Source organism: Solanum verrucosum, unplaced genomic scaffold, assembly GCF_900185275.1.
Source record: "Solanum verrucosum unplaced genomic scaffold, falcon-dt-bn FXZP01000268.1, whole genome shotgun sequence".
NCBI classification, from domain to species: Eukaryota; Viridiplantae; Streptophyta; class Magnoliopsida; order Solanales; family Solanaceae; genus Solanum; species Solanum verrucosum.
This window is the reverse complement of record NW_026019957.1, coordinates 1,501,376-1,522,484: the sequence shown is the minus strand read 5'-3', so window position 1 is coordinate 1,522,484 and position 21,109 is coordinate 1,501,376. Positions and strand designations below refer to the sequence as shown.

Here is a 21,109-nt window from a genome sequence, read left to right as displayed (position 1 = left end):
TATAACATATTAATAGAAATGAGCATTCAAAAATAAATTTGTTTTAAAAGTTGATTAATGATGTTCAAGTGAAAATAATGGAAGATTAATTTTTAAATTCTAGTAAAAACATAGTAGTAAATTACATGATCTAGGCTTAATTTAGATTGTAATTTCTTTTATTCGAAAATCAAAAGGATAAACTAAAATTTTCATATTCAATTTGAATGGTTTGAACATCCTAATTAATTGAGGTGCATGCAAACTACAAACTTGTCTAAAACACTATATTTACCAAAATAATAACTCAAAATAACTTCTATATGATTACAATGTTGATTATACGTCAATTATTTAATCACATATTTATTATTTCTCATACGCACAAACTCTACATATTTATATCCTACCAAAATTGAAATAAACAACAAAAGAACTCACCTACTATTTTTCTTTTTACCTACGCTAAATCTTGAACGTGTTCAAATTATATTATTAATTATAGTATAGTAAAAGTCTTTACAACAATTCAACAAATAGATATGAGACGGCTACGCATGCATTCAACACGTCATTTTCATTTTCATTTTCCTTATCCGCGTTAAGTTTTTATTCACACACACCAAACACCTCAACAATATAGTTTATTTTAATAATAACCGCGCAACGCACCGATTATATATATATATTTAGAAAGAGCTGTTATGAAATTTGAGAATTACTTACGAGAAAATAAGAAGAGGGGAAAAAAAAAGAGAGACTTACAGAAATGGCGTACTACAATGAAGAAGAAGCATGGAAATGTCCAAAACACCCTTCGAAGAAACGGCGAACTACTACCGGAGTTTGTTCAATTTGTCTCCGGGATCGACTTTCCGAACTTTGCCCTATCTGTGCTAAAGTGCGCCCTTGCTCCTCTAACTGCGCCGCATCTACGACGTCGTTGTCTTCATCCTCCGGCAAAATCAACGGCGAGGAACCGGAGTTCTGTAGATCAAAATCTGTAGGAATTCCGTTTTTGAAATCACGAAATGTTAATTCTAGCAGCCGGAGGAACCAGACGGAGAGTGAGAAGTGTTGCAAAATCGGAGACGGCGGCGAGATGGAGTTATGTAGATCGAAATCCGTCGGGATTCCGTTTCTGAAATCGCGAAATGTTGATTCCGGTGACCGAAGAAAGACGACGGAGAATGAGAAGAGTAACAAAACCGGCGAAGAAGACGGCAGCAGCGAGACGGAGTTATGTAGATCAAAATCCGTCGGAATTCCGTTTCTAAAATCGCGAAATGTTGATTCCGGTGATCGGAGAAGGAAGACGGAGAGTGAGAAAAGTAACAAAACGGCATCGTTCTGGTGGATGTTTAAGTTAAGGAAGAGAGGGAAAGAGAACGAATCGGAATCGAAAGCATACTACTGCAATGATACGAGGATTAAGGAATTCGCGATAACGACGGTGATGAGATCGAGATCGGTGAATGTGGCGGTGACGTCAGTATCCGGCGGAAATGATGTAAATTGCTCGCCGGAGAAGTTGAAGGGATGGTATTTGGTAAGTCCGATGAAGGTTTTCCGGCAATCGTCTAGAGCTCCGAAATTGGTTAGTTAAAAGAACCGTGGCTAATTGTATAGAGGTAAAAATATTTATACGAAAAAATAATTCGATATTTATGTTAATGATTCACAAGCTAATTCAAACACCAAATCATGATTATCAAAAAAGGAAATTGTATGACAATTGAGTTCATACATTTAAATTTTAGTGAAGGTAAAAATATATATGTTTAGTATTCAAACTTTGATAATCAGAGTTATTCAATATTTATACTAATGAAAGATAGTATAATTATTATCTTCTATTATTAGTCGAAATTCGCAAGCTAGTTTAAACATTACTATTATTATAAAAGAAAAAAAGAAAAATAATTGCATGGACATTGAGTTTACACATCCAAATTCTAATGAATGTAAAAATATGTTTACTATTCAAGCTTTGATAGTATGGTTATTCGATTTTTATGTTAGTTGGAGATAACAATTATTGTCTCCTACTATAAGATGAAGTATCCAAATCAACTCAGATATCATAACTATCAAAAAAAGAAATTATACGAGTGTTGAGTTCATGCATTGAAATTCTAGTGAAGGTAAAATATACTTATATTATTCAAGCTCTGATATATGCAGTAATTCAACATTTATATTATGTAAAGAGAACAATTATTTATCTTTTACTATTTGTAAAAATTCACAAATTAATCCATACAGACTTTGTGATTGTGACCATTTTTTTGGAGTTTGCTAATATTAATTACTAATTTGTAGATAAATATCAAAATGTGGACAATATTTAATTGATAACAACTTGAGAGAAATCAAAGCAAATAAAATTCAGCCATAGCACATGCAAGGTGTTGTCTTTTTTAGCGTAGAAAAATAAACGCACATATCATATCGTTATTAATATTGTGATCATGACAATTATATATAGAATATGGTGAGATGGATGGAACTCGATCGACTTTAATTAGAGTTTATCGATTAGAGCCAACCTTCGATTGTGACTATTCATTATGACTTCTTACCATTTTATTTTGATCGCGGCGTACAAAGAAGCAACCTATTGACGATCTCACATTTTCCATGAGTTGGTTGAGCCTTCATTTTTTGGATTGTCTTCTATCTTATGTTGTACCTGTAATTTTTAGGTTTTCATTGGGTTTACCTTATTCACGGGTCGATTCCATGGCAACCAAAACAGGATTTTGTGTTAGATTTCTGAAAATTGAGAAATATTGAATATGGAGTATTTTCCCCTTCAAGGCTTTAACTAACCCTACCCCTACGAATGGAGTCTAGACTATTCAAATCAATAAATTCGATTAATAGATGGTTAGACAAACTTGATTACCTTGCAAAGATAGAGAGGTTGTTTCCGATAGAGAACTTTTGACTCGGGTAAAACGTATCCAAATCAGTTTCGAGCATTACCTAGTTTCCTTATCGTAATTATTATTATTATTATTATTATTATTATTATTATTATTCCTACTCTCGTATATACAATCTTATTCTTCAATTTTAGTATTACTTGTTGCGTCTTTGGCTTCAATTATCATATTATTTATCTTCATGGTTCTATTCTCCATTTCAGTACGACTTCAATCTTCATTACTGTATTTGCTTTACATACTTTAATTTACTCTTGATATCTTTTGCACAATCTACCAGAAATAGTCTGTATCTTGCTCAATATAGATATAAAGCTACATACACACCATCCTCTCCTATCCATACCATCGGCACGTTATATCATTGTCACATTACACTAAATATGTTGTTTACAGTAAAGTACAACAACTAGAAAATGTAGTATTACATAATTTAGCAAGTTGCAACATTAATGCATAGATACATAATAAACTAAACAAGATATCCAAAAACTACTTAGGCCAGTTCAAGAGTAGTACATTGTGGATGTTTCTCGATACGAAAGGAAAATGTTTTTCATGAATTTTTTTTTTCAAAAATTCTCTACTTTCATTAGGGAAGTCACCAGATTCCTCATTTTTAAGGAGTTTGTTTTCCTAGAGAAAATATTTTTCAAAATATTTGACCAACCGAACATGAAAAATTATAAAACATTTTTCCTTTCATGCCGAACACACATTGAGACCTAACTGGACATGAGTAGCATTCTAATTACAGATTCAATAGAATACAATAACTACTCAAAACTCTTTCATTCACAAGTCCAAGGGAAAGATATTCAAACACCAAATAAAAACCATTTTTTATAAATAATTCATCCAAAATCCAATAAGATATCATTTCTATCTTTGAATCCATTAACTCAAAATTTTGAATTCGCCTATGGGAACCCAAAGCATTATATTAAAAAGACTATTCTATGAGTTCAAATTACTCATTTTGTTGTTGCTACTACTAGCCATTAATAAGGTAAACCTGCAGAGCCAAGGCTTGATCGACAACTACTAGCTAGTTGAACTTCAATCGTCTCTACTCGGAGAATCTTCCAGCTTCCTCTTCTTTTCATTCACAAAACTTACATGTGAGCCGTCATGCAATGCATCCATGAATTCTTCATCTCTTGAACACACGTGCTTTATTTTCATGTCCTGCAATTGATCTTTGGAATATTCCTGATCTGCTAATGTTAAAAAAGAAATAGTTAGTAGTTGTTTGAACAAAATTTGATTGAAGTTGAAAAAAAAAAATATGTATTCACATGTTGTGTTTGAAGTTTGAACATATGTTTAACTTGAATAAAAAAAGAAATTGAATTTGTGCTAGTGAACCTTAATCTACTTGGTTGAGATATTAATGTTATTTTCGATAGACCCTCAATTTAAAATAAAGGAAATACAGAAATAGAAATAGAAGATGAGTTTACCAGGGGAATCATCCTCCTCAATCTTGTTGAGTTCATGCTTCATATTTGTATCATCTGCAACATTATTGAATTCACCAACATCGAAGCATGATTATTTGGAATGCACGTAGAAGTTGTGGGGATAATCAGATTTACGAAGGCCCTATGGATTTGGATATAATCTGAAAACCATAGAGTGCTTCTCCTTGCATAAAACATAATATAGGCCTCTTGTGCTAAAACAAAATCTTCTTCAACAAAAACAACCTAGGACAAAATCAAACAAAATATCAAGTTAGTTGTCGTAAACTCAAAATGTTTCTAACAAATTAAGGAAATTCTACTATTTTCCAATAAACTTGCTCGTCATTAAATTTGTACCATTCATTTGGAGCACAACGAATGAAGCTGTAATAATGTCCTGAAGATATTGAAGGTCCGGAATGCACTGTAATTGCGTAGAGATCATATTTCATTTCTTCCTATTGAGAAAAGAAAAAAAATTGAAACAACATCATGTAACTGCTAACAAAAGATAAAATTCACGTAAAGTCCAAATAAAGATACTCACATTATTGATTTTGTTGGTATAAAGAAGCATGTCCAATTCCAGCGGAAATGAAACATGCTTGTCCACCTTCTGAACAACTATTCCGTTATTTTTGAATCTCTTCAAATGTAGGGCAACAACAGAAGGGGCACGATCAGCGATGAGCTGCTTCTCAAATGGCCCTTGTGTCTTGCACTTTTCACAAGAAAACTCATTTTTTTCGATTTTAGTGAAAGACTCTAGTGCTGCTAGTACATTGTCAATGTCCTCAATCTCTAAGCTTATGTCGATTAAAGGCTCGTGTGTGACAGAGTGTACGCATATCGTACCCCTACCTTGGGAGGTAGAGAGGATGTTTTTGATAGCCCTCGACTCAAGTAAAAGAATTACACATCAATTTGAAAAATGAAAAAAATCGAGATAAAAAACATGTAAATGACCACCAAGGGCCTCCTTCACAATGTTGTCTTGTGGTTCTAGATTGTAACAACAATATTCGAGTTTATTGAAAAAGCACTGTAAGAATTCATGTGCATCTTCTTGTTGATACCAATCGAAATCGGGTGAAAAATCTGATATTTTGACAAAGTTAAGGAATACAAAGAAATGTAAGGTACATAGTTGGCACAGAGGCACAAAGCTCAAGTTGACGATCAAACTATAATCAATACTATACTATAACTATTTTACAATTGTCCTCGATGAGTTTTTGTACTTTAAAAATGATCATATTATGCAAATTTTTCATGTACTTCATTGATGAGAATGTTATTTCAATCCTTGATTTAAAACTAAAGTAAACTTCAAAATGAAATAAATAAATTACTAGGGTTAACTATAAATGGTTTAGAGACGGGAGCATAGGTTTACGTTAATCCACCCATTTCCATGTGTGTGTGCAAGATGAGTGATATCTCTCATGTTAAATCACAAACAAGATATGATAAAACATACCTCTCAAGTGGCTAACAATTTTTTTCGGCAAGACATAATCAAAGGCACCAGCCATAGAAAGGTCAACTAGATCTTGAATCATGCAAACTACACGAAATTCGACTGTGTGATCTGCAACAAGAAATGAGATGAATCAACTAAGGTAAAAACCATTCAAAATGGATCAAACTAAAAATAAATTCTAAGTTAATACTTACTATCACATGGTGATACATGATCAATCGATGCTAGTAACTCAAGAAACACTACGGTGTGCATAAAAGATTGCACAACCGCATTTAGAAAACATGTGTTGCCTAAGTTACATAGGCCAACTCCCTAAAAACAAACAATAACATAAGCACTAGAAACAACAAGAGTTAATATATAGAATACACACAATAGAGATTGCTTAGTAATGTATGATATCTCAATATCTACCTAATATTGGTTAACCCCACACTTAAAAGTGGCTATTTTGTAAATTGAAAATTTTATTGTAATAGTGACTAGCTAGTTCTCAATTGTCGAGCTGAAAAGTGGTTAGGCCCCACCCTATATATTTTACTAGATAGTTGATTGATTAAGATGCCATAAAAATAAGCTAAAATTGCATCATTTGAAATAACATAAAAGTGGCTAGCCCTGGCTAATTTACTACAATAGATTATCGATTAAGATGTCATAAAAATAGGCTAAAATTGTATCATTTGGAAAAACTTAAAAGGGGCTAGACCCGGCTAATTTACTACAATAGTTGATTGATTAAGATGTAATAAAAATAGGCTAAAAGTATAAGTTGTATCACTTGAAAGAGTTAAAAATGGTTAGCCCATGTTATTTCACAGTAAATTGTATCACTCGAAAAGATATGAAAAATGGTTAGCCTGCACTATTTATCTATATAGTTGATTGATAAAGATGTCATAAGAATAGGCCAAGTTGATTGATAAAGATATCATATGAATAGGCTAAAATTATAAATTGTATCACTTGAAAGAGATTAATAGTGGCTAACCCGCACCATTTCACTTAATAGTTGATTGATTAAGGATTAAAATGTCATAACATAGGCTAAAAATGTAAATTGTATAACTTAAAAGAGGCTAAAAGTTGGAATCATACCACCATTTTAGAAGGCTTATTCTCAATAGGCCTAGTTTTTTCAACCGTCTCTTTGAAATTTTCGGGCTCAATTGAAGAAATAGGTACAACTGTTAAAGGAGACCATTCAGCCCAACCCGAATATGAAAGCTCATTACTATCAGAAGAAACAATATAGCCCATTGAATCAGAATCAACACTAATGATCAATGAATTGGATTCAACCCGAACAGGTGACCATTCATTCAAACTTGAATCTTTTTCTTTTGATTCTTCTTCAACTTCAATTTTTACTAATGAAAAATCAACATTGTTTTTCCCAATTTCTTGGGATTTCAAAGCATTGTGATCAGGTGATGTTTGTCCATTCTCTGTATTTATTTTTTTCATTGAGAAGTAAGAAAACAACAAAAACTAGAGAGAAATCAAGAGTGGAGGTATGAGAACTCTAGGTTCATAAAGGGTTTCTGATAGATAAATTTTTTTGAAAATTCAAATTAAAATGTAAAAGAATGATTTTTAGGAATTTCAAGAAAAGGGTATACTTTGAAATGATGAGAAAAACAATAGATACAAAAAAATGATTTTTTCTTTGAAAATGAAATCCAGAAGAAGAATCAAATTTTGTGTTTTTCTTTGTAAAGATTTGAACATTAAAAAGAATTTGGAGATTTTGAGAAAATAAGTTGAATGTTTTTTCTGCTTGGGAGTTCTGCAGATGCTTCTAACAGATAGAAGGATTTCGAAATGAGAGGGAAACATATAAAGGGTTGGAGGTGGGGTGGGGATTGGGGACTTGGAAAGTAAATTTGTCAACTAAGAAAGTGATTTAATATAATAGATTGTCCAAATTAATAGATAAATCTTAATATTATGATATAATGTAGGGGTATCAATAAGACAGTCGGTTATTTAAAAAAAATTATATCATCGGGTGGGAGACTTGGAAAGTAAATTTGCCAACTAAGAAAGTGATATAATATAATAGATTTTCTAAATCAATAGATAAATCTTAATATTATGATATAATGTAGGGGAGTCAATGGGACGATCAGTTATTTTAAAAAATATATATATCATCTCAATTTTTTTTGGGTATTTTATATTATATAACAAAAATTAGATTTTCTAAAATCATCCTAGTCATATCGGACTATTAGTTTCTCTTCATTATTGGTACGATTCAGTTAATTTTTTAAAAAAATTACTTTTAAAATATCATTTCAAAATGTACTATTATTAAAATATTTCTTTCGCAAGTTTGTTCTTGAAGAAGTACTTCAATTCTTCATAAAGAAGTCAAGAATATAAAATCTTGTTGTCGTATTGTTTGATCTTAAACATTTAATGTGAATGCTTACATAGATTTCGTCGTATTGTTTGACAAAGTATCTACTAATTTTAAACCTAATTAATTAAAGGCTAATTAAAGAGCAAAGACCCAAAGTGATCCAATCACCAAAAACCCAGGACCTAGGTTATATTTATAATTGAAAAATGGTATGAAATATATTTAAGGTATTAAATGAACTTTGCAATATTTTGTTTATTTTCGTATTGCCTGTTTTAACCTTGCGTGGTAAAAGTTTTCCTATCTAGGTGTTAGAGTAGGTTTCCGCACGACGCGGTGGGTTGGAGCGTGACACCGTAATAAGTTTTCATTCTATGTTATTCGAAATTGACGTTATCATGATCTTATTGACATAATTAGTTTCTCAAGGTTTATTAATCTTTCTTATGTATTAGAGCATTGTTGTTTTTTATTTTTGAGTTGATAAAAATTCTGGAACCTCAACTATTTAATATTAATCTCTCTCTCACTCTCTCTCTCACACACACCATACTTTACATATTAAATTTGATTTATATATATATATATATAATTAGTAAATTTATTTGTGTTTTGCGTGGTCAAAATAATTGTCATTGAATTTACGATATGTATTTTTTTTTAAAAAATCTAATCATTACATATAAATAAAAAAGACTAAATTTTGTAAATAAAATAATTATTAGTAATCTAAAAATAAGTTTATTAAAATGATTAGAACATCTCCTAAAATAGAGTATAGAAAAAATTGCATGGTGACATATCTCAAGGACAAGGAAAACAACAAAGTAGGAATATTTGATAATTTTTCTCCATATGTTCTCCAAGATAACATTATCAATTTTTTATTGATATAATTATCATTGATTGCTCGAGAAAATGGTCTAAAACCCTCCCAATCTATACCTGAAATCTCAACTACACACTTATTCATTACGGGAGTCCTATTACCCCCTGAACATTTTAAAAGTATAATATATACCTCCTTAAAAACACACAACCAGATTTATATAAAATTGTGAATTGCACGCGCCTGCCACGTAATATTACCTTTTTTTTTGAAAAATTTATTATGCAATTATTTTTCATCTATATTTCCATCTTTCTCTTTTACCTTCCTTTTTCCATTCCTCTTTTTCTTTGATTTACTTTCCTTTTCCATTCCTCTTTTTCTTTGATCTTGACAATTGATTTTCTAGATTTGGGGATACATTCTATGACTGCCACCATCTTCTTCGAGTTTCACCGAAGTTATGAACACTAGCAAAATTTTGATGCTCTCTATTGAAGCTAGAATTTAACAATGTTGAGCAACCCATTTCGATTATTGGGTCTTTTCCATTAATGGGTTTGTTACCTAATGATTTCATTGATGAATTCTTCTCCATTGATGGATCTGTTACTTAATGAATTTTTCTCCATTAATGACTCTAAAGTTCGATCCTCTTGACTTTCGATTTCGATTTTGAGTTCTTGTCAATTTTTCACACTGATGAGAAGTGAATTTACTATGAAAATTTGTGATTTGAGAATGAAAGTGAACTTAATGATTAGAGCTCGGTGAGGGCGGTAACCTGGTGGTGGAGCAGAGCCGCCGCCAATGACTTTCGATTTTGATTTTGAGTTATTGTCAATTTGTCACATTGATGAGAAGTGAATTTACTGTGAGAAATTTGTGATTTGAGAATGAAAGTTAACTTATTGATGAAAGGTTGGTGAGGGCGGCGATCAGGTGGTAGAGCAGAGCCGCAAGCCGACGTAGCTTTGGTGAAGAGAAGAAGAAAGACGATAAAAAGATATTTTTTAAAAGGAACATAAAGATTTTTGAAGAATCAAAAAATAATAATATAAAATTTATGAAATACTTTTAAAATTAAAGTTTTAATTATTATTTTTTACCTCTCACTCTCTCAAAGAATGTGAATTACACTTTCTTTGCCACCTCATCATTCAGGGAGCAAATAATTCTACCTCAAAATAGTGTAAGGGGGTAATAGGACTTTCGTAATAAATAAGTGTGTAGTTGGGATTTCGGGTATAGATTGGGGGGGGGGGGGTTTGGACCATTTTCTCTTGATTGCTCTTTATAAAATATTTGAGCCTTATGAATTGATAAAGTTCAGAACTCTCCTATTTAATACTCATCACACACACACACCATACCATATATATCAATTAAAATTCAATTAGCTAAATTCTCTACCACACACATCATATCTATAGAACTAGTAAACTTGCTCCGTGCAATATAAACAATATAACTTTTCTAAATATCTAATTATGTAAAGATAAAAAAATAAAAGAGTAGATTTAAAAAAAAATGAATATTGATCATTCAAACATTAAAGGGAAAAGGGTCAAAAATACCCCTCAATTTTATTTTATTGATTGACTATACCCTTACTGTTAAAACGAAGTTATTTTTACCCTCGTCGTTACTAATCTCATCATTTATGCCCCTCAATTGGATGGAAAGCCCCAAATTGACTTAAATTACCCAAACTATTTTAAATGACCCATTTCCATTTTAAACCCATACTCGACCCCTCTAATCTCCTGACCCAAAAAACTTCCTACTTAAACGAACTTGATTTCAGTTGATATCACACTCTTTCCTGATCAGAACTAGCTTACTTTATCCCAATGCAAAGTCTTCAACTTTGGTTTTGGAGTTCCCTCGTTGTTTTCATAAGTATCACTTGATAAGCCTACTTTACTCTGCTCATTCTTCTCAATAGGTTGCTTATTACAAGAAAACTCAAATCAGCATTGGACTCTTAAGTTCTATGGGTCTTAACGGAGTTACAAGAACTGGAGGCTTTGAAATTGGTGGTGTTGGAGTTTTTGGAATCACCCAATTTTTAAATGGTGGTGGTGGAGATCGTACACAAGCCGAAATACTAATCAAAAGAGGCGGTGGTGGTGGTGGTGGTGGAACTGAAACTGAAACTGATGCATTCTGTTGTATGTAATTGTTGATTCTCATCGGAGAATCAACATTCTGATCCCAAACATCAGAAATTCTGGGTGATGAGTCAATACTTATGCTTGAATATCTCTCCGGGGATGATGCACTAGGCGGAGATGGTGAATAAGATTCCCGTTAATGATCATTATCGGTACAAAATTTTCTAGCGGTGAAGACGAAAAAAAGGGATACTGAGGTAGAGGAGTAGTACAAACAACAAGTAGTTCCGGTGACTTGGGTTGTGAATTTTTTGGACTCAAATTCACCAGTGGAGAAATGCTCAATGATACTGGTGAATCCAAATCGAAACTGGAAGATGAGCTCGACCTACCAAAATTCTTCACCTCAACGACGACCATCTATAATTAGATTATCTACAGAATTATAGAGGGGATTTAGAAATTCTTTAGCCCTAAAAAATGTTATTCTGAGAATGGGTTAAAAAAATTTGGTCATGAAATTAGATGGGTTGGCCATGGGTTTAGGGGTTTTAATTTGGTATGAATTCATTTAGTTTAGCGGGTCGGGTTATGATTAAAAGAGAAAATCGGGTTATTTTAATCAAATTGGGTAATTTAAGTCAATTTGGGGCTTTCCATCCAATTGAGGGGCATAAATGATGAGATTAGTAATGGCGAGGGTAAAAATAACTTCGTTTTAACGGCAAGGGTATAGTCAACCAATAAAATAAAGTTGAGGGGTATTATTGATCCTTTTCCCAACATTAAATGAGTCAGCCTTTACTGTTTGATTCAATTGATTGAGGACATGATTCTATAGATAGAAAGATTTGAAGGTTCAAATTTAGGGTAGAAGTTTTGTACGTAGCCAAGTATTATAACAATTTTAAAGGGAAGAGTCGGGGTGGGGGTAGGGGTTATATTAGTCTATTCTACTACTTCTTTATTTATTAGTATTAATATGATTTAGTATTATGTATGTAATGTTTTTTACTTGTTTGTTTTATTAATTGTTACTTGTTCCTTCATTGGTCGTGTCTATCTTCCCTCTTTACTATCGTAATTTTTTTATTTCTTTTTTATTATTGTTATTTTGTTGTCATATTATTCTTGTAATTATGTTTCAATAATTGTTCTTATGAGTTGAAGTTATATTTAAAACAACCTCTCTACCTTACAAAGATAGAGATATTAGTTTTCGTACATCATGTCATTCTCATACAACACTTATGAAATTACACTGAAAATATTATTATTATTATTATTATTGATATTATTTTCAAAATCTCTATGTATTATTCTTGTACCATTAAATAAGTCATTTAATATATAAGTTTATATTTCTTTCTTTTTTTAATTAAATTGGACCGATTTTATTAAACTCTTTGGCTACAACCCAATTCAAATAAAGGTCCAGCCAGTGGCCCTAAAAATGAAAATTAAAATTAGAAATGAACTCCTAAAATCTATTTGTATCTTCTGACCATTCATCTTCCTTCAACTCTGTCGGAAAGTGTTGAAACTATGTTGAAGGTAAGTTTCTTCTGTCCCACGATTCTTCTTCATCATCTTTGAAATGATGTTATTTCCATTGCAGGATGTCGAAAACTCCAGATCCAGCGTCTGTTGTCGAGTTCCAGCTTAGATTAGCTCGATGTTCCAGATTCAAGGTCTCTTATAGCTTCTTGTTTCCTTTGCAATTGTTGCTTTCCTTCTTCAACAATAATTGTTTTCTTGATGTCATGAATATTGATGTTGCATCTTTATTGCTCTATTCCTTATCCTCAGATTTGGGAATTGATTTGTTTATGTGCTTTCTGATTTTGCTTGGTAACTCTTGAAAACTATGATATTCTACTGTTGTTTGTGTCTCCATGACTTTATTAGCTAGCACATCCGCAACCATGTTTCCTTCGCTGTAAATGTGAGTGATTTGAGTGCTTAGTTGTTGTAGTTTCTGCCTTATTTCTTCAATCATTTCCATCATCTCCCATGGAACTCTCCAATGCTATACTTTTTTACCGCCAGTGAATCAGTCTCTATAATGACTTGTCGACAGCCATTTTTATAGCAGTGGTTCAATGACTCATAAATGGCTAGTGCTTCTGCTTCTGTGTTGGTTGTCATCCTTATGCCCCTAGCCTTAGCAAACACTAGATCTCCTGTGTGGTTTCTTAGTCAAAAACTATATGATCCCATTCTTGGGTTTCCTCTACAGGCTTCGTCGGTGTTACATTTCAAATTTCCTTCTTCAGGTGGACTCCATGTTACACTGTGATAATGCACCTGAGGTCTGTAATCTTTCAGTTTGCTTATAATGGCAATCCACTCCCTTCTTTCCGATTTCTGATTCATGGGTATTTAATCTTCACGAACTTTCTCACCAAGTCCTGAACTTGTTCCACCATTGTGTTGTATGTAGTATTTCCTCCATACTTTTTGTTGTTTCTTCTCTTCCAAAGTGTCCACATTATGATTTTTGGCATAGCTTGATATATCACTTTTAGCTTTGGTGAATTATCTTGTTTCCACCAAGTGATAATAAGTTGTTGAAGGTGCATTCCAATAATGTTTATACCTACAAAACTAGCAAACTGCCTCAATAGCCTAGTGGCTATAAGGGTTGTTTAAAAAAGATGTGAAATAGTTTCCTCCTTTTTTGTTTCACAACACCAACATCCCGAAACAATTGGAATATGCATTCTTTTGAGGTTGTCATCTGAAGCTATTTTCCTATTCCATACCCTCCATAAGAAGAAATTCACCTTAAAAGAAAGTCTTTTACACCATATAAACTCATAGTCTCTTCTGCATTCCCTCTTCTGTCTCAATAAATGCCATGCAGATTTAACTGTGAAACTACCTTGAGTATTTCCTATCCACCAAGGTCTATCACATCGATTCTCAATTATTGGGGGGAGGGGGGTTATGTTTTCCATTATGTAACCAGTCATCTCTTAGGACAATTTTGCAGTAGCTTTGTTTCATTCTAACTTCCATTTAACATAAATTCCTTGATCTCTATTTCTTCTTCAATAGCATTTTCTCCCTCTATAAAGTATAAATCTATAAATCTTCCTGTTTTGTCCAGTTGTCAAATCAAAAGCTTGAATTTCCTTCTTTCACCTGCCACCATATATTATGTTCAATCTTTTCCCTTATTGCATTCATTTTTCTCCACACATATGGTGTCCTTTCCCTTTTGCCACTGTTGGGTGAACCTTTTTACAATACTTATTCCACATGTATGTACTTCACAAGGAGGATGTTGAGGTTATGAAGTTCCACCATAATTTTGCAAACAAAGCTCCTGACATATCTTGTAATGATCTGAATCCCAGGCCTCCTTCTGATTTAGGGTAGCACATGTTCTCCCAAGATACCCAATGTTTGTTATTTGACCCAGTAGAATTTCCCCAAAAGAATTTGGCAAACAACTTACGTAACTGGTTAATGACCCCCTTTGGAGGATTCACAGATGAGAGCACATAGATAGGCATTGACTGTAATACATGTGAAATTAGGACTTGTCTTCCCCCAAAAGATAAAAGTCTATTCTGCCATGAATGAATTCTTTTTGCCACATTTGGTACTAACCCCTCAAAATGTGACTTGTTCTTTCTTCCATAGAACATGGGGCAACCCAAATAAGGAAAAGGGAAGGAACCCATTCTTATTCTTGTTATCTTCCTAATTTGATAGCTTACTCATATAGATACACCAAGCTCTTGTATAACTTTATCAATTGCCCAAACACTAATTCATATCTCCTTAGAATCTTCATCATGTTCCTCATAGAAGTTGGTTGTCCAGAATAAAAAAGAATAGTGACATCTGCATATGACAAGTGATTTATTTTTTGACTCCATTTAGGCATTCCATATTGTTGGGTTATGAAGGGTGATTAGGGCGTCATGCGGAAGCTTACAATTTGCAAATCATATAGTTGATAAATCAGATAACAAAAAACGTATACTAAAACATCAAAATATTATTATATCAAAACGAATATAAAGAAAAACATTGAAATTTTAGAGAGAATAAATCTCCCATAAACAAGATTCTTAAACGACTACATTGTGGATGTTATTGTTATTTTTTTAGAAGAAACAAACCTATATTTATAGATTCCTAAACCTTTTCTTACTAGAGAAGGACTAGCTACTCCAAAACATTTTCCTAAAAGAAAAAAATAAATCAAATATGAAAGAATATTATATTTTTCTTTCAGGAAAAGTAAAACCATTTATGGTAATGTTTTGTCTTTTCTTTAAGGAAAAATAAATCTTAAATTACGGTAAGAAAATTAGGGCAAAACCCTAACAAATCTCCCCTTTTGGCTGAATTTTCTTGACAAAGCTTGATCTGTCTTCTTCACATGCATGATATCTTCGTTTTTCACAAAATCTTCGTGTACATTGCTGCTTACCATGATTTAAAAAAAGCCTTGTGTTAAAAATTATGAATAGGGTTGAAAGTGGAGCTCACACGTTAAAAGTAATATGCATGAGTTAAAAGTGAAGCTCATGCGTTAAAAGTAATATACATGAGTTAAAAGTGAAGTTCATGCGTTAAAAGTAAGATGCACGAGTTAAAAGTGGAGCCCCAACATTAAAAGTTTGCAGGGGTTGAAAGTTGGAGCCCATGAGTTAAAGTAATCATGGGTTGAAAATTGATTTTGTTTTAAAGGATGGAGCAGCAGGATATTGTTGAAAATATATTTGAAATTTTTCTCCACATGTAGTAGCACAAAAATCTTAATTATCATCACGTTGATTACAAATTGATTTGAAACCATCTTGAGCCTATCTTCAACCTCATTGAACCATAGGACCGGCGGACGATGGGATCGTTGGACCATGTGCTCTGATACCACTTGTTGGGTTAAGAAGGGTGATTAAGACGTCATGCGGAAGCTTATAATTTGCAAATCATATAGTTGATAAATCAGATAACAAAAAACTTATACTAAAACATCAAAATATTATTATATCAAAACTAATATAAAGAAAAATATTGAAACTTTAGAGAGAATAAATCTCCCCATAAACAAGGCTCTTAAACGACTACATTGTGGATGGTATTGTTATTGTGTTAGAAGAAACAAACCTATATTTATAGAGTCCTAAAACCTTTTCTTACTAGAAAAGGACTAGCTACTCCAAAACTTTTTCCTAAAAGGAAAGAATAAACCAAATATGAAAGAATATTATATTTTCCTTTCATGAAAAGTAAAAACATTTATGGTAATGTTTGTCTTTTCTTTAAGGAAAAATAAATCTTAAATTATGATAAGAAAATCAGGGTAAAACCCTAACACATATCCCCTGAACTCCTGATCTTCAAATAATTTATTCAGGCTCATTGATAAGACTTCTGCTGCAATTATAAACAATGTAGGTGATAGAGGGTCACTTTGTTTAAGACCTTTAGAAGACTGGAAAAAAATAGAAAATTGTCCATTCACAAGTATTGAATACCAATTATTGTTGATTAACCTTATCACCACATCTATGATTCTTTCAGAAAATCCAAAACACCTTAATACTTTGAGAAGATACTTCCAAGAGACTTTATCATATGCCTTTGCCATGACTAGTTTTACCACAACATTGTGTAACTTGTCCCTTCTGTGAATATCCTTGATTATTTCCCGAGCTAATAAAACATTCTCAGTGATGCTCCTCCCCCTTACAAAACTTGTTTGGTTTGTTGAAATGATCTCTGGTAGAACAATTACCATTTTCTCCTGTACTACCTTTGAGATGATTTTGTTGGCAAAAGTACTTAAATTTATTGGTCTCAGATCACCAAAAGTTCCTATACTTTCCTTTTTAAGAATTAGTGCAAGATTGGTATGTGTGATGTACCTTGGTAGTTCTTGACCACTGAAAAAGGCTCTGACCATGTTGGTGATGTCTTCCCCAATTATGTTCCAGCAGCTTTGGAAGAATTGTCCTGAAAATCCATCTAGTCCACTTGAACTATCTCCATTAAGAGAGAAAATCACTCTTTTAACTTCATCTTCTGTTGGTAGCCTCTCAATTTCCTCATTCTGCTCTGCCTTGATCAAAGTAGGAATATTTGCAGCAGGGAATAATCTTCTAACTCCTAATCTTCTTTGAGCTGATCATGAATACCCCCACAACTTCCTCTCCAATATTATGAGTGGATGTAATCTTGTTACCTTGCTAGGTTGTTATCTCTGAGATAATTAGCTTTTTCCTTCTCCCTTTGACATATGAGTGGAAGAATTTGGTGTTCCTCTCCCTATCTTTAAACCATCTTATCCCCGCCTTTTGTTTCCAGTATTCTTCCTTAATATTCAAATATCTTTTCAACTCTACATTGGCTTTATTCAAATCTGCCATATTTTCCTCTGTTGGAGAAACTTCCAGTTGGATTTCCTTCATTTTGATCACATCTTCCAGTGTGGCAATCTTTTGAAAAAAATTTCCAAACGTTTCCTTACTCTATTTTGCTAACACTGACTTCAGTCTTTTCAGCTTAGTTTGCACTATAGCAAAAGGTGAGCCTCTAATTTCTTCACCCTAACTCTGATCCACCTGGTTCATAAACCTTTGATGTTTAGTCCAGAAATTTAAGAATATGAAAGGTTTGATTCTTATTTCCTGACAAGTGTTGCAAATCAGATGTAAAGGCGCATGATCTGATCCTTGTTTAATTAGGTGTTGCACTTCACTTTCTGGTAATAGCTTCATGAATTTAGTGTTACCAAAGACTCTATCTAACCTTTTGAAAATACTATCCTTTTGTATCCTACCATTCCACCAGGTATAGATGCTACATGTGAACTTTATCTCAGTCAATGCACATGTACTAATACATTGTGCAAAGTCAGTGATTTCATTCTGTGTCACTGGTAGGCCACCTAACTTCTCTCTGATTCGTCCAGGATGGAATTGAAATCTCCTCCAACAATCCAGGGACTGTTATTATTGCATGCTATATCTTCCAGGTCATCCTATAGTTCTAGTCTCTCTGAGGCACTGCATCTTGCATACATAGCTGTCACCTTGAATCTATCACTTGTGTCCTTCAGTTTATAACTAATTGTAAACTGTTTTAGAGTTTCTTTATAATCTTCTTCTTCCCAATTTTCATTCCAAAAGCTCCATATTTTTGTTGATAGGTATACCTTAGCATTAGGCATGACCAATCTACTCTTGTACTTTTCCAGTTCATTGGGGCTTTGAAAAGGATCCAATATTGCTATGTAAGAGTAATAATGTCTCCTGTTCAAGTCTATTAATCTCTCAAAAGAATTTTGAGTCTTAACAGATCTGATGTTCCAGAATAGTACTTTGTAAATCATTGAGATATTGAGGTGGGACCCTTCCTACTATTTGTGTTTACATATGAAAGCATTTTTTACTGTTTTACTCCCTTTTTGTTTTTGCCTTGAAGTTGTCCAGTCTGCTCAATGGATAGATTTCCTTTTCTACTTATGTCTTCTATTATTTCTTCCATAGTATCATTTTCCTCTTCTTGCAACTTTTTGTCTATCTCTAGTTGAGATAATTGATGAATCTTTGGTGCCTTCTGTGGGGTAAGTACCCTTTTGTTTTCTTGTTCCATTCTTCCATCCACTGTGTCCCCAAATGATTCTTCATTTCCCCCTTTGCAGCAGTATGCACTACCTGATGACTCTTGTTCATTTTCTGCTCTACTTGTTGCCTGACTGTGGCTGGTATGTGCCTTCTGTGTTGTTCCTTCTTTTGTATGTAGGTTGCTGCTACCAGGAGTTTTTACCCTATGCTTTTGATTATCTGTTAAAATGTTCTCATCTTGCCTATATTGTTGTTTGTTTGATCTTACCTCTATCTTTTGTAATTCACTATGTTCCCTAGTAGTTTTTTTTTTCTGCCTGATGTTAGAAGGTTGTTCTTCATACGGCTCCTTATCTCCAATAGTATTTTCCCCTAGCTTCATATCATTACCCCCTGTGTTTCCTTCTCCTACTCCAGTGTCATTGTTGTTATCTAGTGTTCCAAATTTGTTAGCTACTGTCACCATTCTATCTTTTTGTTGCTTTTGTCTCGGGTTCCAAACCTGCTCCATTCGTCCCTTAAAGTGTAATCTACCTCTTTTCGAATAGCTTTTCTTCTTTTGTTCCCGAAACTCACCATTTTCCTTTCTCCCATTATCTATGTTGTCACTGTGACCCCAATCACCATGCTTGTTCACAACCCTTCCTTCATTGGTATCCTCATTTGTATTGTTTTTGTCCCCATCCTCATCTTCCTCTTTTTTGGGGTATAATTCTGGATGAAGGACAAAACATTCCACTTCATTGTATCCTTGTAATTTACAGTTTTTGTAGTATTTTCTCATGTGGTCATATTTGATAGTAATCCACTTCTCCTTGATTTCTCATGTCTTCTTTCTCATACCAATATTAATTCTCTTTGGGAATTCTTCCAGTAAATCAACCTCCACTTTGACCCTAGCACAAATTGGTTGAGTCTTATTCTTTGTTGCCAAATCCACTTGTAGAGGTTTCCTTACTGCAGCTGCCATTGAAAAAATTGCTTCCTTACCAAAAAAGTTTGGTGGCAGTGATGGGAATGAGATCTATGCGATGGCTATTAAAGTTTCTTCCTCCGGATCAAATAAAGGGTCCTATTTAAGAGTTCGCATGGGGTAGGTCTAGTGGTGGTGCGTTATGTAAAACTGTGGTTTTGATAGTAAGATGACATAATCCTCCATCTCTGTAGCTCGTATGAGAAAAAAAAATGTTAGTCAGCAATCCAATATTTACTTCTCCCTTTAGTTCACATTGCTTTGGTATTAATCTCCTTAGGTCTTGTATCTCAGGCCATCAGTAGGAAATTTTTCCTATTACTGCATATTGTAATTCTTCATTTAAAATCATCTGATGGACTTCCTCCTTCTCCCAAATTATTCTTGGTTCTCCATGTAGGTATGCAACTTGCTTCATCAGGATTGGTTTGTGGGGTGATTTGATTTGTTTGACTGTATTGGCAAAGGTTGTTGTTGAGGGTTGTCCAGTATTGGATAGAATATGCAAAGTTAGTCTGGCTTCCGATGGTGGTGGCTAGCCTATGTCCATCATGGCCATGATGACCGGCGGCAGAGATTAGGTTTAGCTAAAATTTTGAAAGATTTTGTAATCTTTCTATAACTGAATGATTATATACTTATTTATTGGGGGGAAAATACTATCTACTAGGTTTATATTTCTCAATAGCTTTTTTTTTTTTTTTTTACCGTGGTTTCCGGGCGTCGCTTTGCGAACCCGACTAACTATACCCACCGGGTCCCGCTGTTTCAAGGCGGGTCCACCACGGTTAGTTCCACGGGGCCCTGGAGACACGGCCGGTTTGTAATGCCTCCAGTGGCCCTGCTGGGGCTCGAACCGGCGACCTGAAAGACTTTGTCCCAGGCCTTTACCAGCTGAGCTACCCCTCAGGGTTCTCAATAGCTTGATAATGCATTTTTGTTCTAATCAACCTATATGTAATTAAAGGAAACACATTAACTTTTATTTTATACATGCATAATTTATTTAAGGTATGATAAAGACTACTGATCACAAATTAAATAAATGGTCCAACTCTTAATAGAAATTTTGATTTATTTTGATAAATTTTTCTCCTTTTATGATGTTGAGACGTTATTGCTACTTTATGGTTCTTGAGAACTTAATGGGCAGTTCCCCTTCACATCAAATTAAAAATAAAATCTCGTTGAGTTCCTAGTTTTACGCCTAAATATTGATAACTCAATTCATTTGATTACTATAAGGATGAACTCAATTCGAAATATGATTATATGGATCATAAAAGTAAGTATCTATTAAATCCATTACAAAAGTATCAGTTACAATACCAATTATGCAAAAAGAAATCCC

The 21,109-nt window shown here is 33.4% G+C and overlaps 2 protein-coding genes across 2 annotated transcripts in view; both read left to right on the top strand.

The window, feature by feature from the left end:
- LOC125814483 (NADH dehydrogenase [ubiquinone] 1 alpha subcomplex subunit 6-like) overlaps positions 1-21,109 on the top strand; it is a 520,085-nt gene that overhangs the window by 92,893 nt on the left and 406,083 nt on the right. The window lies entirely within an intron of this gene.
- On the top strand, positions 732-1,835 carry LOC125814472 (uncharacterized). The gene has a single exon (XM_049493929.1). It carries the CDS (start codon positions 749-751, stop codon positions 1,583-1,585), a length of 837 nt encoding a protein of 278 aa, XP_049349886.1. The 5' UTR covers positions 732-748; the 3' UTR covers positions 1,586-1,835.